The 24,561-nt window shown below is 60.7% G+C and overlaps 2 protein-coding genes across 10 annotated transcripts in view; both read left to right on the top strand.

Annotated features, from left to right (window-relative positions):
- The window catches only part of REXO1 (RNA exonuclease 1 homolog), a 32,898-nt gene extending 21,998 nt beyond the window's left edge, over positions 1 to 10,900 (top strand). Inside the window, exons 3-16 of one of the 3 annotated variants that reach the window (XR_013409443.1) lie at positions 487 to 591; positions 2,276 to 2,489; positions 4,416 to 4,579; positions 5,752 to 5,883; positions 6,090 to 6,213; positions 7,061 to 7,174; positions 7,304 to 7,441; positions 7,551 to 7,664; positions 8,362 to 8,435; positions 8,684 to 8,920; positions 9,331 to 9,446; positions 9,574 to 9,712; positions 9,798 to 9,918; positions 9,989 to 10,900. Coding sequence is in view for 2 of the 3 variants with exons in the window: in XM_028838664.2 (XP_028694497.2) it covers positions 487 to 591; positions 2,276 to 2,489; positions 4,416 to 4,579; positions 5,752 to 5,883; positions 6,090 to 6,213; positions 7,061 to 7,174; positions 7,304 to 7,441; positions 7,551 to 7,664; positions 8,362 to 8,435; positions 8,810 to 8,920; positions 9,331 to 9,446; positions 9,574 to 9,712; positions 9,798 to 9,918; positions 9,989 to 10,077 (1,755 nt within the window). In the remaining variant the exon portion in view is untranslated. The remainder of the gene's footprint in view (positions 1 to 486; positions 592 to 2,275; positions 2,490 to 4,415; positions 4,580 to 5,751; positions 5,884 to 6,089; positions 6,214 to 7,060; positions 7,175 to 7,303; positions 7,442 to 7,550; positions 7,665 to 8,361; positions 8,436 to 8,683; positions 8,921 to 9,330; positions 9,447 to 9,573; positions 9,713 to 9,797; positions 9,919 to 9,988) is intronic. The other 2 variants (XM_028838664.2, XM_077978932.1) reach the window with 2 other exon arrangements.
- Positions 10,901 to 13,926: 3,026 nt separating this feature from the next.
- The window catches only part of ATP8B3 (ATPase phospholipid transporting 8B3), a 28,518-nt gene continuing 17,883 nt past the window's right edge, over positions 13,927 to 24,561 (top strand). For 2 of the 7 annotated variants that reach the window (XM_077978918.1, XM_077978919.1), the window contains exons 1-13: positions 14,062 to 14,201; positions 14,503 to 14,796; positions 15,247 to 15,326; positions 15,688 to 15,752; positions 16,637 to 16,728; positions 18,174 to 18,287; positions 19,555 to 19,653; positions 20,137 to 20,198; positions 20,674 to 20,746; positions 20,883 to 20,953; positions 21,392 to 21,474; positions 23,315 to 23,473; positions 23,768 to 23,856. In XM_077978918.1, the coding sequence (XP_077835044.1) occupies positions 15,698 to 15,752; positions 16,637 to 16,728; positions 18,174 to 18,287; positions 19,555 to 19,653; positions 20,137 to 20,198; positions 20,674 to 20,746; positions 20,883 to 20,953; positions 21,392 to 21,474; positions 23,315 to 23,473; positions 23,768 to 23,856 (897 nt within the window). In that variant the 5' untranslated portion in view covers positions 14,062 to 14,201; positions 14,503 to 14,796; positions 15,247 to 15,326; positions 15,688 to 15,697. Of the gene's footprint in view, positions 14,320 to 14,502; positions 15,327 to 15,687; positions 15,753 to 16,636; positions 16,729 to 18,173; positions 18,288 to 19,554; positions 19,654 to 20,136; positions 20,199 to 20,673; positions 20,747 to 20,833; positions 20,954 to 21,391; positions 21,475 to 23,314; positions 23,474 to 23,767; positions 23,857 to 24,561 lie in introns of those variants that run through there. The other 5 variants (XM_015122384.3, XM_077978917.1, XM_015122383.3 and 2 more) reach the window with 4 other exon arrangements.

The raw sequence follows: 24,561 nt of genomic DNA, 5'->3' as shown, positions 1-24,561 counted from the left end.
CTCATCCCCTCCTGCCCCTCTCTCCTCCCCTCCATTCTCTCTACCCCCAGTGTGCGGAGCTCTTGCGCTCCTGGGCCAGCTCTGGACCCCTGGGTCTCCTGGCCCAGTGTCTCCACATTGGCCACCAGGGGGAGCCCGCTCCACACAGACTGAGCCCAAGTGCTCATCCCGTGCAGCTGGTGCGCCCTGGGGCCTCACTTTCCCAGTGTGCTTTCACTCTGCGGCCTGGGGTCTCCAAGCCCTGGGCGCACAGGAGAGGTAGCCTTGGGCATCTGCAGAACGTGGGACACCTGCCCCCCCCCCCCCCCCCCCCCCCGCTGACTGCACCCACACACAGCCCAGGGACTGGTGGCCCTGATCCCTCAGCTGCTGTGCCTGGGGGCTGGACTATGCCATTCCCCACTTGCCGGGGGCGGTTTGAGGTTGGGGTGTGTTGGTGTTGGTGGGGAGGGCAGACCCATGCTGACGGACGGACATGTGTCTTAGCCCCCCAAGGAAGAGAAAAGTGAGGAGAAGGGGCTTTCGGGTCTGACCACTCTGTTCCCCGGGCAGAAGAGGAGGATCTCCCACCTTTCCAAGCAAGGCCAGGAGGTAAGGTCCGCAGAGGCCAGGCCAGCAGGGGCCTCTTTATATTTTAATGACCGGGTGGGCTGGGCGCGGTGGCTCACGCCTGTAATCTCAGCACTCTGGGAGGCCGAGGTGGGCGGATCACCTGAGGTTAGGAGTTCAAGACCAGCCTGGCCAACATGGCAAAACCCCGTCTCTACTAAAAATACAAAAATTAGCTGGGCGTGGTGGTGGGTGCCTGTAATCCCAGCTACCAGGAAGGCTGAGGCAGGAGAATCACTTGAACTCAGGAGGCAGAGGTTACAATAGCCAAGATTGGACCACTGCACTCCAGTCTGGGTGACAGAGCAAGACTCTGTCTCCAAAAAAAAAAAAAAATTATAAAAATAAGGGGGTCTTGCTCTATCACCCAGGCTGGTCTTCCAACTCCTGACCTCAAGTGATCCTCCTGCCTCGGCCTCCCAGTGTTGGGATTACAGGTGTGCACCACCACACCCAGCTTCATCCCTCCGTTTTTTTTTTTTTCTTTTTTTTTTTTTGAGATGGAGTCTCGCTCTGTCACCCAGGCTGGAGTGCAGTGGCGCGATCTCCACTCACTGCAACCTCCACCTTCCGGGCTGAAGCGATTTTCCTGCCTCAGCCTCCCAAGTACCTGGAATTACAGGTGCCCACCACCACACCAGGCTAATTTTTGTATCTTTAGTAGAGATGAGGTTTCACCATGTTGGCCAGTCTGGTCTCGAACTCCTGACCTCGTGATCCACCCACTGATCACGAGATTTGCTTTTGTAAAGCATCAGTGATTTCCCCATTCATTCTTCCACCCAAGTTTCACCATAAATTTGATGCTTAACATTTGCTTTGCTTTTAGCAGAACTCCTGTTGCTCTGATTGGAACTCTGTTCTAACTGATGTCTTACTTTTTTTTAGTGCCTCAAACTCCCTCTGGTTCAGACGTGTTATGTCAAGTTAGTATCAGTTTATTTTGGGGCAAAAAACTTGAAATCCATGCAAGTTTCGTCACAGTGCACGTTTTCCATGAGGTTTTTGAAGACATCTTATCTTTGATGCTGCCCGAGTCCCAGAGAGAACTGGCTCCTGCCCCTTCCTGTTAGATCACCCACAGTGCTGGGGCAGGGGTCAGAGCGGGGACGGCAGCCCCAGGGTGACCTCCCGCAGACTGCCTGCTGCGCCGTGTGCGGTCTGGGCCTGGGCCAGTTGTCCAGCTCTGAGCCTGGGGTCCTCTGTAGCCCGGAGACAGTAGCGCTTGTCAGGCCCCTGTGCAGACGCAGCGAGGCAGTGCAGGAAAAGCAGAGAGCCTGGCTCCCAGGCCAGCAGCCAGGAGAGTCCAAGTTGATCCAGTCCCAGAGCCTCCCCAGAGGAGGGGCTTTGAGGAAGATTAGGTGTAGTGTCATTGGATTGGAGTGCCAGTCTAATCGGGGTAGTCCCACCCACCCGTGCCTTATCAGGGCTGAGGACACAGCCTGGGCACCGGGAGACACGAAGTGGGGGAGCCTGGAGCCACGTGGCATTGAGGACCACTGCTCCATGCTGCTTCCCCCCAGTGTGCCCAGCAGCTCAGAAGGTAGCCAAGGAGGTGGTGCCTCCGTCCCCCGAGCTCCAGCCACCCTTTCCCAAGCCTGCCTGGGGCCACCTGCTCCAGGTGCCCCCGCGGTGCTGCCAGGCCTTAGCATTTGTGGTGATGCAGGCGGAGCCCCCAAGGAGGAGTCCTGCGGTGCCCCCGGCCCGACCCCCGACGGCACAGGAGGTGTGCTACCTGCGGGCCCAGCAGGCGCAGAGGGCATCGGCGAGCTTGCTGCAGGCCCCCCCCAGGCTGGCAGAGAAGCTGCCCTCCGTCCACATCTCTGCCCCTGGCGAGAAGAGGAGGATCGCCCACATCCCCAACCCCCGCCTGGCTGCAGGTGAGTGCTGACCCAGGAGGCCTGTGCCAGGGGGACATTGGCATGTGGGCAGGAGAGGGCACCCCGAGGTCTCTGAGCTCACCTGAACCACGTGGTGTTTGCTCATGTGGCAACTTTGGGCCCTCTCCTTGGGGCCCTCAGCCTGCCTGTCTGTGAAATGGGGACTGTTGAGGAGTGCAAGAGGCCTGGCCCAGCACCTTCCTTCCCTGACCCGGCTCTGGGGTTACTAGGAGTCCAACAGCCCGGTGGGGACTGTGCTGAACCAGGGCTTGAGCCTGTGGTGCCAGGGAATGGGGAACCATGTCGGGGTGCCTGGCATTGGGTGGGGTGCAGGCTCCTGCAGGTGTGGCTTTGTGCCTGGCGTGTGAGTGGGGGGCGTGGCCTCTGATGGAAATGAGCACCGTCTTCGCAGGAGCGGGGCTGTGTTTCCTTTACTCCGAGAGGCATGTCCTCCGCAGAGTCTTCTGGAAAGTCGGGCCAGGCCTCAGTGGTGGGTGGACAGGACCTTTCATGCGGGGTTGTCCTGTTTCCTGCATCTTCACATCAGTGGTGTCTGTAGAGCAAGGAAGTGTCCCTGGAGGCAGGTCACAGATGAGGGTCCCCCAGAAAGCTCCTAAAAAATGCAGGTTCTGGTCTGGAGGCTGGGAAAGGACCTTTGTGTCTGGCAAGCTCCCTGGGAGGGCATGGCTGCTGTCCAGGGACCACTCTGAGCAGCCTGCTGGGTTGGAGACCCTGCCTCCCTGGCACTGGCCAGAGGGCCTTAGGGCCAGCCCCGGTGATTCCCCCGCAGATCCCATGGATCCCCCGCCCTCCTGTGCTGGACCTGGACTGAGGCCCTCCTTAGGGAGAATTCTCCAGGCCACTCTGACCTCGCCTCCCCAGAGCCCCTCACGTCTGAGACCTTAGCCCCAGAGAAGGGAAGTCACTGAGTTGGGCTGATCCCGGGACCCCACACACTTGCATCGGCGTCTGCGTGCTGGCGGTTGTCCTGTTGCTGGTCTGTGGTGGGTGCTGAGCTGTCACAGTGCCCTCGGGGCCCACTGCCTGAAGCGAGTCTGGCGTCCCAAGTGCTGGCAGTGCCACAGGGCAGGCTCACCGGGCTTGGAGGACTCCTGTGGCTGCCTGTGCTCGCCCCCAGCGTGCAGCCGAGGGAGCCTGGAGGGTCTCCATCCATTCCTGAAGGGCAAACCCTCCACTGCAAGAGGCGCGTGCCAGCCTGGCGGGCAGCCTGCTTCCTTCCTGGGCGGCCCGCGGTAGCATGAGCAGACTCAGCCTGCCTCCCTTGCACCTTCCAGGGCCAGATGGCGGTTCAAGGGATGTCGCTCTGAGACTAGGGCCAGATGTCCCCGCCACAGCTCCCCTTCCTGGGTCAGTGCCGAGCCCCCAGTCCAGAAGCCCCCCACCACACAGACATACATGCCCAGGTTGCAGCTGCCCATGTGGCCAGCCCTCCGAAACAGCCCCTGCAGGCCTGACCTCCTCCCTTTGGTTTGTGACTTCATCAAAGGGCGAGACAGAACACAGAGGCCGCAGGGCAGGGCAGGGCAGGGCAGGCCGCTGGTCACAATGAGCAGGTGGGGGTGCCCGAGACCCTCTGGTCCTCTGTCCTGGAGCAGGGCCTTTCCCTCAGACATCGATGCCTCGGGCTTGGGGTCGGAACACGTGGCAGAGGCCTGGACCGCCCCACCGCTGACGTGGCCTGAGCGGCCTCCACAGCCTGACCTGTGTCCTCTGCCTCGATGGACTTGCCTGAAGGCAGTTAGAGCCTGATGTCATTGCGCAGTCCCAGCCCCGCGCCCCGGCCTGGCCCCCTGCACGCGGAAATGCACGTGCTGCTGGCGCTGAGTGGCCGCGGCTGCCTGGTGCTCCGTCACGTGGTGATGGGCAGCCACTTGCACTGTGCCCACACCCCCTGTGCCCCGCCAGCCCCCACAGGTGCCAAAAGGACCCTCACGGCCAGCGGCAGCCAGCCCTCCAATGGCCCCGAACCAGGCGGCCAGCAGCTGAAAACACGCACATTGTCGGGGATGGCATCCAAGACTACCACCACCATCACCCCTAAGCGAATCGCCCACAGTCCATCCTTACAGGTAGCACCTCCCGTCTTGGCAAGTACCACCACCCCCAGACCAAGCCCCGAGGCCCAGCCTTACAGTGGCCTAGCCCCTCCTGGCCACATGGAGCCTGCAGAGGGCCAGCCTCGCCCCTGCCCTGCGGGCCTTCATGCTCCACACTGCAGTACAGCCTTCACCTTCCCTCCTGATGCCCTGGTGGTTTTTAAAATTTTTTTTTTGAGACGGAGTCTCGCTCTATTGCCCAGACTGGAGTGCAGTGGTGCGATCTTGGCTCTCTGCAAGCTCCGCCTCCCAGGTTCACACCATTCTGCTTCAGCCTCCCGAGTAGCTGGGACTACAGGCGCCCGCCACCATGCCCACCTAACTTTTTGTATTTTTAGTAGAGACGGGGTTTCACCATGTTCGCCAGGATGGTTTCTATCTCCTGACTTCGTGATCTGCCCGCCTCAGCCTCCCAAAGTGCTGAGATTACAGGCGTGAGCCACCGCGCCTGGCTGCCCTGGTGGTTTTTTTTCTGTTGTGTGTGGTTTTTTTTTTGGTTGGTTGGTGTTTTTTTTTGTTTGTTTGTTTTTTTAAGAGACGGGGTCTCTGTTGCCCAGGCTGGAGTGCAGGGGCACTATCATGGCTCACTGCAGCCTCGACCTCCTGGGCTCAAGTGATCCTTCCACCTCAGCCTCCCGAGTAGCTGGGACCACAAGCCTCTGTCACCAGACCCCAGCTAATAATTTTGTTTTTTCTTTTGTAGAGACAGGGTTTTGCCATGTTGTCCATTGTCCAGGCTGATTGCTGATCTCAACTCTTGGCCTCAAGTGATCCTCCTGCCTCAGCCTCCCAAAGTGCTGGGATTATAGGCATGAGCCACCATGCCTGGCCTTGTTTTGTTTTTAATTAATAGACTACGTTTTTTGAACAACTTTAGGTTTCTAGGAAAATTGAGCAGAAAGTTTAGCAAGTTCCCGTGTGCCCCCATGGCCTCAGTTTCCCATGCCCTTAGTTCCCCCTGCCCTCAGTTTCCCCTGCCGGTCCTGTCTTGCCTTGGCGTGTCTGTCCCTACTGGAGCCAGGCTGATCTGTCACAGTGCATCTCACTGTTGCCTCCAGCCGTGGTCATGGCATCATCGTGTCTGCGTTCCCGACTGGAGGTCCTGCGGAGGCCCTCACCCATGGCTGCTTTTGCCTTCCCTCTAGAGTTTAAAGAAACCCATTATCCCCAAAGAGTTTGGGGGCAAAGTCCCCACCGTCATCCGCCAGCGCTATCTCAACCTGTTCATCGAGGAGTGTCTCAAGTTCTGTACCTCCAACCAGGAGGCCATAGAGAAGGTGAGGTCCTGGAGTTCCTGTCTGGCCGGCCGGGTGGGGACTAGGGGTCCAGGGTGGTCCCCAGACATCCCCCGGCCTCTCAGCCGCAGCTGCGACCTGGAGCTGCCTGGGAGAGATGCAAGTCCCTGACCCCATGGCGACCCCACCACTGGGGTTCCCCAGCACCAGGCAGGCATGGCCTCAGCTGGGCACCACGTGTCCCCCAGGCACTGAACGAGGAGAAGGTGGCCTATGACCGCAGCCCCAGCAAGAACATCTACCTGAATGTGGCCGTGAACACCCTCAAGAAGCTCAGGGGCCTGGCCCCCAGCACCGTGCCCAGCCTCAGCAGTGAGTCCTGGCAGGGGGGGCGGGAGGCTCAGGGTTGCTCCCCAGTGAGTCCTGGCGGGTGGGGCCGGAGGCTCAGGGTTGCTCAGCAGTGAGTCCGGGCGGGGGAGGCTCAGTGTTGCCCTTGGGGTGGCAGCTGGGCTGAGCTGGGACCTTCACAGCCCTGAGCTCAGCTACAGTCTCAGACAAAAGGAAAGCGTGGGTGCCACGGGGGGCTGCCTGCTCCCTGGTTCCCAGGTTTCTGTCTGGGACTGGCCTGGCCCTGGCGTCCTCGCTGTCAGCCACCTTCCTCTGCTGAGCCAGGTCTCCGGGCCGAGGGGCCGCCTGCTAATGGAGCCGCAGCAGCCTCTTCAAAGCAGGAGGTCCCGGGCTGGGCCAGCTCCGTGCATTAAGCTCTGGGGGGAAGAAAGCAGAGACCTGGGCGTTTCATTGCAGCCTCTCCAGGCTGCATTAAGCCATCACTGGCCCCCGCCTCCGTCCCCGCCTCCATTAGCACTCGGAGAGGCCCTGGGTTGGCGTCGCAGGCTGGGTGGCCCGAGAAGGCTCAAAGCCCTCAAAAGCCATTAGATCCCCCGTGCTGTTTTCCCGGCCCTTCCCCCTTCGCTTGAGGGGAGAGGGCGAAGGCTTCGGGTGTGGGGTCTCCATGCAGCTCCCGGGCCTGCAGAGCTGGGGGCTACCCTGCATCCCTGGCCCACCACGTGTCTGCCCGGAGTCAGTAGGGCACTATCTCAGAAAGGGGGAGTTGAGGCAGAGGTCTGAGGAGGGCAGGGTGGGTGGGAGAGCAGGTGAGGCGGGGGTCTGAGCCAGCTAGTTCACACCCTCCTCCCCTCCCCCTTTCCCCTCCTTCCAGAAACCAGTGGCCGCAGGGTTGTGTCCCACGAGGTGGTGTTGGGGGGCAGGTTGGCCACCAAGACCAGCTTCTCGCTCAGCCGCCCAAGCAGCCCCCGGGTGGAGGACCTGAAAGGTGAGGACTCGGCCCGCCTGTGCTCTGCCACATGGTGCCTCGCGGGCCCCCACCAGCCGCCTTTCCTGGTGGTGTCCACCACCCCGTGGGCCATCCCAGGCAGGGGCTGACCACCGTGCCTGTCCACAGGGGCTGCCCTGTACAGCCGCCTCAAGGAGTACCTGCTCACCCAGGACCAGCTCAAGGAGAACGGCTACCCCTTCCCGCACCCAGAGCGGCCCGGCGGCGCAGTCATCTTCACAGCTGAGGAGAAGAGACCCAAGGACTGTAAGTTGCTGGCCTTCCGCAGCCTAGGCGGGCAGGTGCGGGACGTGGGCAAGGCCAGGCATGTGGGCCCCAGCGTGAGCCTCAGCTTCCGCCCGGGTCCCCCCCACAGCTTCCTGCAGGACCTGCTGCCGCTGTGGCACCGAGTACCTTGTGTCCTCCTCGGGCCGCTGCGTCCGGGACGAGGAGTGTTACTACCACTGGGGACGGCTGCGCCGGAACCGGGGTAAGGCCTTACCTGGGCCCTCCCCCGTCCCACCCATGGTCCCTGGAACCTGGGCCCTCCCTTGAGGCCCCCGGAACTGGTGTGAGGCCTTACCCAAGCCCTCCATCCCACCCACGGTCCCTGGACTCCACTGTCCCGGGCAGAGCCAGGGCTAGCCCTTGGCCTCATTTTCTCTCCACCCGTTCTTTATGCAAAAGTAAGACGAGAGCTTTCCCATGACAATGTTCAAATGCCACCGGCTGAAAGGCCCTGTGTCCCTGTCTTCCTGTGCCCTTGGTCCATGGAAATGTGGAGGCTGCTGGCCACACGAGCGGAGGGCTTGTCCCACCCTTGGCCTGCTGGTTCCATTCAGTCCCCCATGCAGCCACACAGCCATGTTCAGGGCACATGGCCAGCCTTGCACAGCCCTGCTGCGGCCCCTAAAGCCGTCGCCTCGGGGGCACCTGGAGGGTCCTGCCCAAGGCGGCGCTGCCGGAGAGGCCTCTGCAGAGCGCGCTGGTTTCCCTGGATCCAGGCCTGGGCGTCCTGGCTGCCAGACTATTGCCGGGGCCTGGTCTGCTTCCAGCTCTGCCAAGAGGCTGAGGTCTCCTGTCCTCAGTCTTTACTTTCTAGTAGGGCTCAGCAGATGCGTGTGGCCAGTGCCCCGGGGGCTGTGGAGTGGGCCTGGCCGGGCCCTGACTGTCTGTGTCCCCTGCAGTGGCCGGAGGCTGGGAGACCCAGTACATGTGCTGCTCGGCTGCCGCCGGCTCTGTCGGCTGCCAGGTCGCAAAGGTGAGCCCTGGCATTCCGGTCCCCTCTGCCTGTTCTCAACAGACTTCTGCTTCCCCGTCGCTGGTCTTGGGTCTCAGGACACAGCACAGTCTTGGGCTCAGGGTCTCGGCCCCTGGGCAGCCTTTTCTGTGTTACCCAGAGAGTGTAGTGCCCATAGGCCCCAGGCCCTGTCCCTGGCCACTTCCCATCCTGGGAAGCCGTCCTCCCTGTGTCTTCTTGGCAAGCCCCCTTCCCCACCTGCTCACCAGGGTCCCAGCCAGTGAACGGGCGTGATGGATGGATAGGACAGTCCCGAAGGGCTCAGAGATGTGCTGCTGCCACCCCCGCCCCCACTGCACCCCGAAGCCGCCCTCACCTGCCTTCTCCACCCCCAGCAACATGTGCAGGATGGCCGGAAGGAGCGCCTCGAGGGCTTCGTGAAGACCTTTGAGAAAGAGCTCCCAGGAGACACCCACCCAGGGATCTACGCCCTGGACTGCGAGATGGTGAGGCCGTTCTCTGCCCAGCCTCAGGTTTAGGATTGGGGAGGACCTGTCCTGGCGCGGCTGCCCCATCTGGGCCCCATCTGGGCCCGGCTCACCGGCCAGTGCTCAGAGGGCTTCTCTCGCAGCACCGGTGCCTGCAGCTCCTGCCCTGGACCAACACCCCATACTTCCCAGCACAGCCAAGCCCTCCGGGCACTGGGCCCCGGCTCTGCCTGTGAATGGGAGGCAGGAGGGCTTTGGGAAAGGGGGTTGCTGAGGTCCCACCCTACTCCGCTTCTCCTAGAAGCCCCACAGAGTCTCTGGCTGCTGCCTCTGCCTCACAGGGCTCTGGAGACCTGAAGGTGGGCAGGGGGCAGGAGGGAGGGAGGCTGGTCCCCGGGGCGCGTCTGAGGCGCGTCCCTCGCCCGCAGTCCTACACCACGTACGGCCTGGAGCTGACGCGCGTCACAGTGGTCGACACGGATGTGCACGTGGTTTATGACACCTTCGTGAAGCCTGAGAACGAGATTGTGGACTACAACACCAGGTGTGGCCAGTGCCCTCTGGGAGCCGGGACCCCGCCCCGTCTTTCCTCCCCAGGGACCCACCCTCCCCGCCCTGCCAGCCAGTGCTTCCAGGCTGAGCCCTGGCACCCCTCCTGCCTGCTCCCCCAGGTTTTCGGGGGTGACGGAGGCTGACCTTGCTGACACAAGCGTCACACTGCGTGACGTCCAGGCCGTTCTGCTGAGCATGTTCAGCGCTGACACCATCCTCATCGGACACAGCCTGGAGAGTGACCTCCTGGCCCTGAAGGTGCCTTGCCAGCCCGGGTCCCTCGCGGTTCTCCAGCAGAACCTGCGCAGGCCCAACGTGCACTAACCTCTGCCGCTGCCCGCAGGTCATCCACAGCACCGTGGTGGACACGTCTGTGCTTTTCCCCCACCGCCTGGGCCTCCCCTACAAGCGGTCCCTGCGGAACCTCATGGCCGACTACCTCAGACAGATCATCCAGGACAATGGTGAGTGCCAGCGCCTGCCCTGGGGCCATCCCTATGCAGGAGCCGGGTGCTCACCGCATCTGCTCCGCAGTGGACGGGCACAGCTCCAGCGAGGACGCCGGCGCCTGCATGCACCTGGTGATCTGGAAGGTTCGAGAAGACGCCAAGACCAAGCGATGACGCCTGCCCGCCTCCCGCCCGCCTCTCCTGCCGCCCCGCTGGTCCTTAGCCCCAGGCCTCTTCCAAAACAGTGCAATAAATCTCCGGTAACCCGTCCACCTGGCCGAGGCAGCCCAGAGCAGCGGGACAAGCTGGCGGCCGGAGAACGCCCAGCCCAGCCCACCCCCGCTCACGTCCTGCGCACCCCTCCGCCCGTCCCCACCCTCTGCCCCCAGCCTTCTGGCGTCTCTAGAATTGCTGCTGACAGCGACCAGGACAGAGCCCGCCCCCAATCAGCCCGCAGCCCCTCCTGCCCCTCCGGCCAGGCCCTCACTCCCTCCCAGGTGGTGGCTGGCACCTCTGCTCCTCACATGGGTCGCGGGGCGGGCTTGTCCCGGGTTTGTTTGAGACAGTCTTTTTTTTATTTTGTATTGTTATTTTTATTATTTTTAATTTAAACCTGATGACTTGCACAGCACCTTTCCCACCGGGAAGAGCGGGCCTGCTGCCTTCCCTCCTGGGGGCTGGGGGTGGGACAGACCCCAGTGGGGGCCAGCCAGGGCCACACTCAGCCCAGCGTGGGCTGGACCCGCCTCCGTGCTCCAGGGGCTGGCCTGTCTTCGGGGCGCCGGCTTCCACCACTCGCCGCCCCACCCCTGCACTCCGTGACCTCTGAGAACCCAGCCGGCCCCTCATTAGCCCCAGGGCCTGCGGTCCGGATGGAGCCCACAGGCGTCTGGACACTGTCTTCCCGCCAGAGCCCCGTCTTCCTCTGCGGGGCTCTCCGGACCCCCGCTCCCGTCACCTCCAGGCAGGGACAGAATAAATGTTTGTATGGATTTTAGATTTGCTGGTCCTGGTCTTGGTGCCTGGTGAGGCCTCTGCATGTGGCCCGGGAAGGTCACTGTCCCTACAGCTGGGACTGATTCTCTTCCCACCAACGCAGAGAAAACCGCGAAACTTTCCCTCACAAAAGCTGGCCCAGTGCTGGCTCCCCCAGGGCTGGGCCACACCTGCTGTGGAGTCCCAGTTCCAGCCCCAGATTGTGGGGCTACCATTCTGCAGCTTTTAGTGCTACTCGGACAGCGGGCAGTGTCCCCAGCCCTACGTGGAGCTGGGCCCTGTGCACGGAGCTGGCTTCCCTCTCCACCTCGCCCAGGGATAGGGGCCGCATGCTGACGGTCAGAGGGGGTTAAAGAGACTGGGAGCCGCTGTGTGTTGCCCGTCGAGGGGATGGAGCGCAGACACGGAAAGCTACTCCGCCCTTGCCAGGAAATGCCACATGTCATGCGGTGCACGCACGGCTCCAGGCAACCTTGGTTGCATCGGGACCCCATTTGGGAATGGGAGGCCCAGGGGTGTTTAGACCCTACTTTTTATTCACTTCAAGTAGAAAAAGTGAGCCTCACAGCACAGGACCCAGCAGTTGAGGGCAGGTTGCCTAGAGGGGGTTTCCTGCCACCCTGGCCTTGGGCTTCTGCTGAAGGGCAAGGCCAAGGGCATGGGGCCCCAGATGAGGACGTGAGGGCCCTCCCCAGAGGACTCCGTCCCAAGGCTGCAGAGGCAGAAGGGTTACCTTCTTGGTTCTGGGCTCTGCATCCCTCCTGGGGGACCGTGGTTAGGCCAGGCCCTTCCACCCTCGAGGGCTGTTCTTGTGACCAGGTGACGCTTCCCACCCCTTCTATAAAGGAGTTTTCTTTTTCTTATTTTTGAGACAGCCTTGCTTTGTCACCCAATCTCAGCTTGCTGCAGCCTCTGCCTACCAGGTTGCTGGGATTATGGCCTTGCCATCACACCTGGCTAATTTTGTATTTTTAGTAGAGATGGGGTTTCACCACGTTGGCCAAGCTGGTCTTGAACTCCTGACCTCAAGTGATCCACCTGCCTCGACCTCCCAAAGTGTTGGGATTACAGGTGTGAGCCACTGTGCCTGGCCCTGTTTTCTAAATAAATGGCGCAGGTGTGTATTCACTCTGTTTCTGTCCGTTCCCGTGTGATGTCTGCCTCCCTCTTCCCAGAACGCACCTGGTGCCTCAGGACATAGCCCACGGGGGTCCCAAGGCTGGCCAGCGCTGGCTTAAGCCCCCAGGGACCTCCTTCAGCTTGCGAAGCCACCTGTTGCCACTGGAGGCTTCAGGGCCTTTGCACAAGTGCCCTGGGCAAGCTCCTGCCCCCAGATAGTGCCCCCTGTGAAGGCTGGGGAGGGGGAATCTGGTCCTCACAGCTGCACCCAACCAGGTCTCTTCTAAAGTTTATGAGAACAGTGTGTTCAAACCCCCACCCCCGGCTCTTTTTCATAACCACTGGGCAAGCAAGCGCAGGGGAAGTGTTGAAAGAATGAAAGGAGAGAAGTCAGACAGTGGCCTGCCTGCCTGCCTGTGGTCCCAGCTACTCTGGAGGCTGAGGCAGGAGGATCACTTGAGCCTAGGAGGTGGAGTCTGCAGTGAGCTCTGATCGCACCACTGCACTCCAGCCCGGGTGACACACCGAGACTGTCTCTAAAAGAAGAGGTTCCCTGGCAACCTCCAGGGCCAAGCAGACTTCCAGTTTGGGCTTCCAAAGAAAAGAGGGTTTGTGATCACCCAGAGCCCTCAGGTGTTTGCCACTTTGATGGGGGAGGTGGCCTCCCTATTCCCCTCCACCCATGTTTGCCTCTCCCATTGGGTCCTCACCCCAGGTAGCCTCACTCTTGGGGGCATTTCATCTTCAACAGCCCCTCCACACACACCTTCTGTCCCTGGCTCCGGGCCCTATCTCTGGCCTGGACACGCCCTTGCCTCGTCGCTGAACTCACCCCTGCCACTTCTTCAGTAAGGATCCCTGAGCCCCTGCCACCCGCAGGACAGAACCCTGCGGGCTTCCTCCTGGCCTTAGGGTGGTCTCAATGGCTATAACCGCCTCTCCCCAGCCTGGTGCTCAGCCCTGCATCTGTGCCTAGGAGGTGCTCGTTGAACGTGAATGGGATGAATGAACGAACCCAGGACACGAATCAGACACGACTTACATACCTGCCTTTACCTGTGGTCCTTCTTCCTGCACTCTGCCACGCTGTTCCCACCAGTCTCAGCCACGTCAGGTCTGCAAGGCCCATTCCGGCCTGACCCTAGCCCACCTTTACAAGAACCCCTCCAACCCCTCCCTGCGGTGCAGGTCCTTTCTGCTCCCCGGCCAAGCCCGGCCCGGCCCTTCCCTGACACCCTCTTCCCTTTCAGGCCCCGCCCCTGCACTGGCACTGCTCCCTAAGGCCCTCCCAAGGCCCTGCCGTCTGTCCTGGACCCACCCTGAGCTCCCTCCTACCCTGACCCTGCTGTGCGCGGCCCCGCCTTCCTTCTTGGTCACGCCCCCGATCCTAGCCCCGCCCCTACCTTGACCCAGCTTTGCAAGGCCATGCTCAACCACGCCTCCCTTTGGCCACGCCCCTGGATCCTGGTCCCGCCCCTACCTAAACCCTGCTTGCGCGTCCCCGCCTCCCTCTTTGGACACGCCCCGGGTCCTGGTGCCGTCCCTACACTGACTCTGCTCAGCGACACCCCCATTCGGCCCCGCCTTCCTCCTTTGTAACGGCTCCGGATTCCCGCCCCTGCCGTAACAGGGCTCCGCAAGGCCATGCTCAACCCCGCCTCCCACTTTGGCCAAGCCCCTGGGTTCTGGCCCCTCCCCTACCTAAACCCTGCTTGCGCGGCCCTGCCTCCCTCTTTGGCCACGCCCCGGGTCCTGAGCCCGCCCCTACTCTTACGCCACTCGGCGACACCCCGCTAGGCCCCGCCTTCCTCCTAGCCCCCTCCCCACCCCAGACCCAGGCACCGCCCCCGAGCGTCTTCTACCCTGACCTGTTCTTCGAGGCTCTGCTCGGCCCCGCCCTTCTGCCGTGACCACGCCCCTGAGGCCTGGCCCGGATCCTGCTTGGCCCCATCCTCGAGTCCCCGTCCCCTTCCTGGCCTTGGCCCCACCCACCCCTCCAGGCCCCGCCCTCGGCCCCCCTCCGGGCTCCGAACCAGCTTCACCTTTGCCTGGGCCGGGCTCCGAGACCCCGCCCCCCGTTTCAGGACCGTTGGCACCGGGCTAACGGTTCCACCACATCAGCCGCTCTGGACGCCCGCGGCCTGCCCCAGGCAGCCTGGCCCCTCCCTGCCTGTCCTGCGCGGGTGAGCAGCTGGTGCTCCCACTGCTGTGCGTTCCTGGGAGCCCGTGCACCCTCTCTGGGCTCCACCCGGGCTGAGAGCTGGGGTTGTGGCAGCGAGGGTAGAGAGGTCGCCCCTAGAGGTTAGCGCGGTCGGGGCTCGGGGGCGGGTGCGGACAGCCCTGGACTCTGGAGCCCTGTCCAGGTCGGTCCTGTGCCTCTGTGGCGGCGGGAAGACGGGGTGGGGGGCTTCCGAGTAATGGGGCGTCCCGGTTAGTGAGGCGGCAGGAAGCCAGCGCTGTGTCCGTGTCTGTTTCTGCCCCCAGATACACTTTGAGTGGATTCTGGCCATTTGAGCATTCTCTCCAACTCTCCGACCCCCAGTCTGCCCCCACGGGGGTCTCCCCACCACTCCCCCGTCCCACAGCCTAAACCCCTCTTCGCCCTGAACCTCCCTTTTCCTCATGTGGTGAATGGGCACTGGCCCCGCTCAGACTCCCAGGAGCACCAGAGCTGGCCCTGAGCCAAGTCCTGCTCCACCAGGACCTGGGGACACAGGTGACTCAGACCTGACTCAGGAAGGCTCAGGTCCTGCTGGCATCCGCGGAGGTGGTGAGAAGGTGATCAGAGCTGGGATGGGGGACTCCCCAGGCAGAGGGGCACCCCAGAGGAGGCACAGGGCCCAGCCTGGTCGGGCTGGGAAGTATGAACGGAGACCAGAAGGGTGAGGACGGGTGCCCCGGGCCGCCGGAACCCAGGAGCAGGGGCTTGGTGAGGAGGGCACTGCTAGAGAGTGGGCAGGTGGGGGGCCAATTGCTAGCGTCTGGGGTGGTTTGCCCGTTCCTCACGGGGGGCCAAACCAGGGCCCCCAGTGCAGAGCTAGAGCCAGACCCACATTCCTAAACCTGCTAGTGGAGAAGATTCCAGGATCTTCTGACCATGTGCTGTCTGCCTCCATCGCCCCCATCAGAGTTATGCGCCCAGCCGGGGGGGTTAGGAGGGGGGATGGCCACGCCTGACCCTCCTGCTGTGTTTTGAGATATAACATATAGCCCGGGGATCCCATCCAGTCAGTCAACAGACGACTGAGCCTCTAAGCTGGTGCCGCGTGGGGAGAGGGGCAGGAGGCCGTCAGCGAAACCAGGAGGAGGTGAGAGTGGCCTTCCAGGAAAGGCGAGGTGTGGGGAGCAGTGGCCGGAGTCTGGCATGGCCGGCGGTAGAGTCCTCCTAGGCTGAACTGGCGGGAGGCAACAGGGGTGGCTGCCGGGGGACACTGGCAGATGGGTTGTTGCAGGTTTGGGGATCATCTTGGGGTCCCATGGGTCGCAGGGTGTCCAAAGCAAGACACACAGCCAATGGCTGGACATTCAGAGCCTGGGGGCAGGCGGCAGATGAGTGTGGGAGGTAGCATTTGAGAGGGTCGACCCCTAGGCCGTGAGCTCCTTGAATACGAGTGGTGCCCAGCAAGGGCTGGGGCCGCTGCTGTGACCCAAGGCCCCTCTCTCCCACAGCCCCACCAGCATGGGCAGCCTGGCCCAGAGAGAAGATCTCCAAGATGATGCGGATAAGAACTCAGGTGCTGATCCTGGGCGGAGGGGGTGGTGCAGATGGGAGGGATTACGAAGCGCAGGGCTGGCAAGGCACAGTGGCTCTCGCCTGTAATCCCAGCACTTTGGGAGGTGGAGGTGGGCGGATCACTTGAGGTCAGGGGTTCGAGACCAGCCTGGGCAACAGGGAGAAACCCCGTTTCTACTAAAAGTACGAAAATTAGCCGGGCGTGGTGGCGTATGCCTGTAATTCCAGCTACTCGGGAGGCTGAGACAGGAGAATCACTTGAACCCAGGAGGTGGAGATTGCAGTGAGCCGAGATTGTGCTACTGCACTCCAGCCTGGGTGACAGAGCGAGACTCCATCTCAAAAAAAAAAAAAAGTGCAGGGCTGAGGCTGAGATGGGCTGGGGCCCCCCAAACCTGCACGTCAGGCCTTGCCTAGGATTCTCATTTGGTTTCTAGTAGTCCCCAACCCTAGTACTGACTGGGTTTGGGGTATTTGACTCAGGATTTGGGGGCTGCATGCCCAGAAAGATCTGGGCTGCCTGCTGGATGTATGGCCTTGGACACCCGAGAGCCCATCACCGAGCCTCAGTTTGCCTCCCTCTGTAAAATGTATAGGCCTGAACGGGTCTCCCAGGGCCTGTCTCTGTGTCTCAGGACTGGCCCATGGCCAGGGGTGGGGGGGGTGGCCACTCTCACAATCCACTTGTGCCCACGCCACCTATGGGCAGGGGTCTGGTAGGTCCCTAGGTGGTGCCTGCTGCCCGACTGTCTTTAGGGGCTCCAACATCTCGGGCCTTCCCGGCACCTGGGTCCCTCGGGCCCCATTAGCCCTCCTCTGGGCCGTGGTTAGGGCTGTTTTTCCTGGCCCTCGAGCCAGCGACGCCCGGCTCTGCCCTCATTACAGCATTCACCTGGGAGGTCCAGGCCAACAACCGCACCTACAACGCGCAGTTCAAGGAGAAGGTGTTCCTGTGCTGGCAGAAGAAGAAATACAAGGTGGGCAGCCCCTCCCGTGCCTCCCCGGCCCCCAGAGGAGCTGCCGTGGCACCCCTGGGGAATCTATTTTTTACACCTCTTGAGTCCTGCCTCTGCTTGTATTTGCTTGATATTTTTCTTTTCTTTTTTTTTTTTTCTGTTTTGTTTTGAGACGGAGTCTCGCTCCGTCGCCCAGGCTGGAGCGCAGTGGTACGATCTCGGCTCACTGCAACCTCCGCCTCCAGGGCTCAAGCAATTCTCCTGCTCTGCCTCCCGAGTAGCTGGAATTACAGGGGTGAGCCACCACACCCGGCTAATTTTTGTATTTTTAGTAGAGACGGGGTTTCCCCATATTGCTCAGGCTGGTCTGGAACTCCTGACCTCAGGTGATCCACCTGCCTCGGCCTCCCAAAGTGCTGGGATTACAGGTGTGAGCCACCATGCCTAGCCTCTTTTTTCTTTTTTCTGTTTTGTTTTGAGGCAGAGTCTCGCTCTGTCACCCAGGCTGGAGTGCAGTGTCGAGATCTCAGCTCACTGCAACCTCCACCTCCTGGGTTCAAGCGATTCTCCTGCCTGAAACTCCTGAGTAGCTGGGATTACAGGCGCCCACCACCATGTCCCTCTAATTTTTTGCATCTTTAGTAGAGATGGGGTTTCATCATGTTGGTCAGGCTGGTCTGGAACTCCTGACGTCAAGTGATCCACCTGCTTTGACCTCCCAAAATGCTGGGATTACAGGGGTGAGCCACCACATCCGGCCAGTATTTTTATTTTCATCCCGAAGACCGAAGCGCCCGTCCTAACCAACTGGTTTGGCGCAAGAGTTCTGGGTGTCTCATTTGCCCTGTCCCAGTGCACATGACGGTGTTAATACCCAACCTGAAAGTACAACGTGTCCATCGGGCCCTGAAATCCTCCTGAGTGTCCTGCTTTGGGAAATGCTGGTCACAGCTCAACGAGTCTTTGCACTCAGTAGAAGCTCAATTAATGCTGGCTCTAGGCTTTTGCATTACTGACCAGGTGCTCAGTAAATGCTGCCCGGGGCCTTGTATTCAGCAGGTGTGCAGTAAATGCCGCCCGGGGTCTTGTATTCAGCAGGTGCTCAGCAAATGCTGCCCGGGGCCTTGCATTCAGGAGGTGCTCAGTAAATGCTGCCCTGGGGCCTTGCATTCAGGAGGTGCTCAGTAAAACGTGGCTTCAAGTCTTTGCATTCAATAGTTAACCGTGGCTCCAAGTTTTGCATTCAGCAGGTGCTCAGTAAATGCTGGCTTGAGGTCTTGCATTTATTAATAATGCTGGCTTGAAACTTTGCATTCAGCAGGTGCTCAGTAGGTGCTTAATGAATGGTGTCCCATAGCCCAGAGGATTCTGGGCGAGGCCAAGTGGGGCAGGTCTGGCCTTGGGCAACCCCATCCCCTGGCCTGGAAGGCACCCCCCTGCCATGTGGCCTGCGGCTCTTGTTCCAGACCAACGTCATCCGCACGGCCAAGTACAACTTCTTCTCGTTCCTGCCGCTGAACCTGTACGAGCAGCTCCACCGGGTGTCCAACCTGTACTTCCTCCTCATCATCATCCTGCAGGTGAGGCACGTCGCCTCCTGCAGGAGGTCCCCCCTAGCCACCTGGCAGCATCGATGTATTTGTCTATGTGATGGGTGGGTTCATGTCCCGCTCCCCACAAACCGGGACCCTCATCACTGAGTCCCTACTACCCTGCCCAGGGCCTGGCACACAAGAGGTGCTCAATACACGTTGAATGATGAAGGTGGATGGACGGACCCTCCAGGTCTGATGACGGCACCCTCTCCATGCCCTGTTGGTTCCTGCTGGGCAGGGCTCGGTGTCGGGAGGCATAGCCGTTCCCCAGCCTAGACAGCCTCGGCCACGCAGCTCCTCTAGCCCCCACCCTCCTAGCTGACCTCAGAGGCGAGGGGGAAGGAGGAGCCCAGAGCATGTTCTCTGAGACCTGCAGAGTCACATCCTGGTACCTGGGTGGTCCAGGCCAGCGTGGGGCCAGCATCCGGCCAGGGGCACTGTTTTCAGAGCACCCACCCTCACCCAACATCTTTTTTTTTTTTTTTTTTTTTTTTGAGACAGAGTCTCGCTCTGCCGCCCAGGCTGGAGTGCAGTGGCCGGATCTCAGCTCACTGCAAGCTCCGCCTCCCGGGTTCACGCCATTCTCCTGCCTCAGCCTCCCGAGTAGCTGGGACTACAGGCGCCCGCCACCTTGCCCGGCTAGTTTTTTGTATTTTTTAGTAGAGACGGGGTTTCACCGTGTTAGCCAGGATGGTCTCGATCTCCTGACCTCGTGATCCGCCCATCTCAGCCTCCCAAAGTGCTGGGATTACAGGCTTGAGCCACCGCGCCCGGCCCACCCAACATCTTATTTCGGTTCTGGATACAGAGGTTCTCCTTTTATCCATCGAGTCATTCAGCATTAATGGAGTACCTACTGTGTGCAGGCCACTGGCCGGGCACCAGGGTGGGGGATGGTGGAGCTCACACCTGCAGGGTGACCTGGGGAAGCAGGAACACGGGAGGGAGGGGGAGCAGTGAGGGCCAAGCTTGGGGCTGGGGAAGGCTCCCTGGAGGAGGCAACGTGGGAGCTGGGCTTGGACGGGAGAAGAGGAGTTTGCTGGGGAGACGAGGCGTGTGGGAGAAGTTCCAGGCAGGTGGAGGGATGCCAGTGGTTTGTCCTAAGGGCTGGGGGGTGCAGGTGATGGCTGGAGCCCGGCCAAGGTGGCCAGCAGATGGTGTCACATGGTGCGGGGCTGGGTTGGCTTGGTGGAAGGGCAGGGGATGGGGGAGGGGGCTGGTGTGACCCTTCCTGTGGCCCCCTCCACGTCAGAGCATTCCCGACATCTCCACGCTGCCCTGGTTCTCGCTCGGCGCCCCCATGGTCTGCCTCCTCTTCATCCGTGCCACCCGGGACCTGGTGGACGACATCGTGAGTGCTGTTGGACGCAGCTGCCTGGGGGAGGGGGCGGGGACGGGGGGTGGTCTCTTGAGCCCTGGGTGAGAGTGAGAGCGGGAGAGGGCTGGGCTTCCTGGAGCATTAGGGGAACATGGTCCTGGGAGCCTCCGCTGTTGGGGCTACGTTGTCCTTATCCACTAGCACCCACATTGGGGAGGTGCCGCTGGTGGCATTGGCTCCGCCGGCTGCGTGGTTTCGGGGCCGTTGAGCTTTGGTGGGGTGGTGGTCTGGCAGGCACACTAGGTGGTGGGCAGCACACGTATCTTCTCCCCGCCGACAGCAGTGGGTCCAGTGGCCCCCATGCCCGGGATCCCTGGGCAGACGCGACGTGGCATGGGGCCAGCAGACAGAGACCCCGTGTTGCGGGTGGGCACTGCTGGGCTGCGGCGCGGCAGCGGCCTGGGCAGGGGCACGAGAGGCCAGACGGTCTTTCTGATCCTTTCCCTCCTGGCCCAGGGGAGACACAAGAGTGACAGAACCGTCAACAACAGACCCTGCCAGATTCTCATGGGGAAGAGGTGAGGCTGGGGCTGCAGCTGGGGATCCCCGGGGACACAGGGGCTCCAGCCCAGCAGGGTCATCGGCCTCGGCAGGGCAGGGTGCCTGGCCAAGTGTCCGTCACCTTCCATGCTCCCCGGTCTCCCGGCTGGTTGAGTCGGACGGAAACTGGCCTGCATTCATTAGGCGTTTGGCTGGGGTGAGGACAGAGGCCAAGGCCCCGATGGCAAACCCCTGCAGAGCTTAGGGCTGGGGCGATGGGGAGGACAAGGAAAGTCTGAAGAGGACGTGGGTGCAGGACCCTGGAGGTCACTGGGTGGGAGCATGGACCTGCGGGGAGTGGGGTGGGAGGCCAGGGAAGGCTTCCGGAGGGGGCAAAGGCCTGGAGGTGGGTACTGCAGCCGCAGGCCCCACGACATCCGCTTCCTTTGCTCTCACCGTGTGGGGAGGGTCGGCAGAGGGAGGGGCCTCCTTCACAACCCCCTCTCCCCGCAGCTTCAAGCGGAAGAAATGGCAGAATCTGTGCGTGGGGGATGTGGTCTGTCTCCACAAGGACAACATTGTCCCGGTGAGCTGGGGTTGACCCTGAGGTCCCAGAGCCACGCCCCCGCACCGAGAGCGCCCCTCCCAGGGTGGGGAGGGCTGCCACACCCCCAACTTATCTTGCATCCCCTCTTGCAACGCTGCTCCCCACTCCACCCCAGGCTGACATGCTCTTGCTGGCCAGCACGGAGCCCAGCAGCCTGTGCTACGTGGAGACGGTGGACATTGACGGGTGAGGAGCTGTGGCATCGCTGGGGACCCTGGGGGGTGGGGCACATGGCCCGGAGGAGCCCCCTTCCCCGATCACCAAGGAGGCGGCCAGCCAAGGTCACCCAGAGACTCTGGTCACTCACCCCATGAGTGTCTGGGGGGTGGGTGCTGCCAGGCACTGAGGGGAGGAAGACGCCCACTCTCCCCATTGTTTCATTGCTGGAGGCCCCCTTGTGTGCAGCCCTAGGCCCTGGCCTCAGCACTTTGGCAAACATGCTGTGTGGCCTTGGGCAAGGCCTTCTCCCTCTCTGGACCTCAGCCATCTGACTGGCAGCTGGCAAACTAGTAGGTGCTCAGTGAAAATGTCTGAGTGACTCCAGAAGGGGTCCGGGGGCTCCTCGAAGCAACCGTCACCCCATTTTCACCTCTCTTTTCACCTCCCTCCTCTCCTCGTCACCAGGGAGACCAACTTGAAGTTCAGACAGGCCCTGATGGTCACCCACAAAGAACTGACCTCTGTAAAGAAGATGGCGTCCTTTCAAGGTGAGCGGCATTGAGCAGGGAGTCACGTCCCCCAAATCTGTAAAAGTTAAACGTTAAGGTATTTTGTTGTTGTTATTACTGTCTTACAAAAAAATGTGCTGGCCAGGCCCAGTGGCTCACGCCTGGAATCCCAGCACTTTGGGAGGCTGAGGCAGGAGAATCACTTGAGCCCAGGAATTCAAGACCAGCCTGGGCAACATCGCGAGACCCCATCTCCACAAAAAATAAAACAATTAGCTGGGCATGGTGGCATGTGCCGGTGGTCCCAGCTACTTGGGAGGCTGAGGTGGGAGGCTCGCTTGAGCCCAGGGAGGCTGAGGCTGCAGTGAACTGTGATCACATCACTGCACTCAGCCTGGGCAACAGATTGAGGCCCCTGTGTCAAAACCACCAATAAAATGCTACATTCTATTAAGTGTAAAATTTAACCACAACGCAGTCACGTTTGGTTGTTTCATTGAAAAGGCACCTGCATGGGCTGGCGATTCCTGTGGTGGGAATGGCCTCTAAGAACGGAGTGCTGACCCCGTCCCACTGCTTGGCTGCTTCTTTTCCTTTTCTTTTCTTTTTGAGATGGAGTTTCGCTCCTGTTGCCCAGGCTGGAGTGCGGTGGCATAATCTCAGCTCACCGCAACCTCCGCCTCCCAGGTTCAAGCGTTTCTCCTGCCTCAGCCTCCCGAGGAGCTGGGATTACAGGCACCTGCCACCACGCCTGGCTAATTTTTGTATTTTTAGTACAGACGGGGTTTCATCATATTGGCCAGGCTGGTCTCAAACTCCTGACCTCAGGTGATCCACCTGCCTTGGCCTCTGAAAGTGCTGGGATTATAGGTGTGAGCCACTGCGCCCGGCCAGCTCCCTTATTTAACGCCGTCAGGGCGCAGAATCATAGACGGGCAGTGACTCTTCCTCTGGCACTCCTCCCGGGGTGAGCAAGGATGCTTTTGCGGGCCCTGGCCTCCTCCCTCTGCCCCAGCATTCTCACCGGGCACAGACCCATTTTTCAGAGGAAGAGACTGAGGTTCAGAGAGGTGGCCTGAGGTGTGGGCTAGCCCTGTAGTTCCTCTGCCTTCTGGCCATCCCACCATGGATGTCTCCAGTTCCTACATTCAGGACGGAGTCAGGCTCCCCATCCCTAAGACGTGATGGGGAGGCAGATGAGGACCCTTCAGGAACCCTGTGGCCCCTCTCCCTTCTGGGGTCCCAACCCACGCCTCATTGTCATTTTAACCCTCACTGAATGCTGCCCGGGCCAGTCCGTGTGGTCCGACCCTGTTTCCTCCAGCGGAAGTGAGAACATTGCAGGGTGTTGGGGAATGGGGGGTGGTGGTGGTGGATGGGCTCCGGCACCCAGGAAGAGGCTCATCCATCAGGTGTCCCTTCTCCTCTTCCTTCTTGACACATTTATTGAGCACCTACTGTGTGCAGGTGCTGGGCCGTGCCCTGGGGTGACAGTGTGGCTGAGACGAGGCTGGTGTCCGTTCTCAGGGAGCTCACAGACAGTAACAATAGCTTTGCACAAATAAACATCGCATCATGTGCTGGGATCAGAACCACGAGGGCGGGAGCTGGGAGCTAGGAGGGGCTGATCTGGCTGGAGGATCAGAGAAGTGTGAGTCCCCGTGGAAGGAACAACCTGCCCAAAGTCCCTGAGGCCAGGCGGGGACAGGAGGGCTTTGGAGCCTTCCTGAGGCAGCCCTGTGCTGAGGCGCCAGAGGGCAAGTTTGGGGCACTGAGGGGCTTGTGAGGGTGGCCAGAATGTTCTCACCTGCACCCGGCGCAGGGAACCTGGGGAGGAGGGCCTGAGCCCACTGACCACTGACCACCTGGCTGCCCACAGGCACGGTGACGTGTGAGGCGCCCAACAGCCGGTTGCACCACTTCGTGGGGTGCCTGGAATGGAATGACAAGAAATACTCCCTGGACATTGGCAACCTCCTCCTCCGAGGCTGCAGGATTCGCAACACAGACACCTGCTATGGAATGGTCATTTATGCTGGTACGGCTGCTCCAGGGTCCCGGAGTGGGAGCTGTCCCGATGGGGACGTGGTGGATGGATGTGGGGATGGGTGGGTGGATGGGTGCATGGATGGATAGACAAATAGATGGGTAGATGGGTGGGTGGGTGGATGGATGTGGGGATGGGTGGGTAGATGGATAGACAAATAGGTGAGTAGATGGGGGCGTGGTGGATGGATGTGGGATGGGTGAGTGATGGGTGGGTGGATGGGTGGGTGGACGGGTGGGTGGGTGGATGGATGGATAGATAGATACGTGTTTGCAAACCTTGCAGGTTTTGACACAAAAATTATGAAGAACTGTGGCAAGATCCATTTGAAGAGAACCAAGCTAGACGTCCTGATGAACAAGCTGGTGGTTGTGGTGAGCTGCCAACAAGTGCCGCTGCCCCAGGAACACAGGAGGGTCGGTCAGGGGTGTCATCTTCCAGGCCTCAGTTTCCTTCTTCTGCAAAATGTGTAGCCTGATCCTGTGGGCAGGTCTTTGGGCCAGAAAATCTTTCATTAAAGTAATTTTTAAAAAGGTTTTATAAAATAATAATGATTATTTATTTAAATTATTATTTTTTTTAGAGATGGAGTCTTGCTTTGTCACCCAGGTACAATCTTGGTTCACTGCAACCTCTGCCTCCCGGGTTCAAGCAATTCTCCTGCCTCAGCCTCTCGAGTAGCTGGGACTATAGGTGCCTGCCGCCACTCCTGGCTAATTTTTTTGTATTTTAGTAGAAACGGGGTTTCACCATGTTGCCCAGGCTGGTCTTGAACTCCTGAGCTCAAGCAATCTGCCCTCCTCAGCCTCCCAAAGTGCTAGGATTACAGGCATGAGCCACCATCCCCAGCCAAAATAAATATTTTTTTTAGGCTGGGAGAGATGGCTTATGCCTGTAATCCCAGCACGTTCTGGGACCAAGGTGGGCGGATCACCTGAGGTTGGGAGTTTGAGACCAGCCTGAACAACATGGTGAAACCCCGTCTCTACAGAAAATTGAAAATTAGCTGGGTGTGGTGGCAGGCACCTGTAATCCCAGCTACTTGGGAGGCTGAGGCAGGAGAATCACTTGAACCCCGG

The sequence above is a fragment of the Macaca mulatta genome, chromosome 19, assembly GCF_049350105.2.
Source record: "Macaca mulatta isolate MMU2019108-1 chromosome 19, T2T-MMU8v2.0, whole genome shotgun sequence".
NCBI lineage: Eukaryota > Metazoa > Chordata > Mammalia > Primates > Cercopithecidae > Macaca > Macaca mulatta.
Note: the sequence above shows the minus strand (reverse complement) of the source record. Positions and strands in the feature narration are given on the sequence as shown.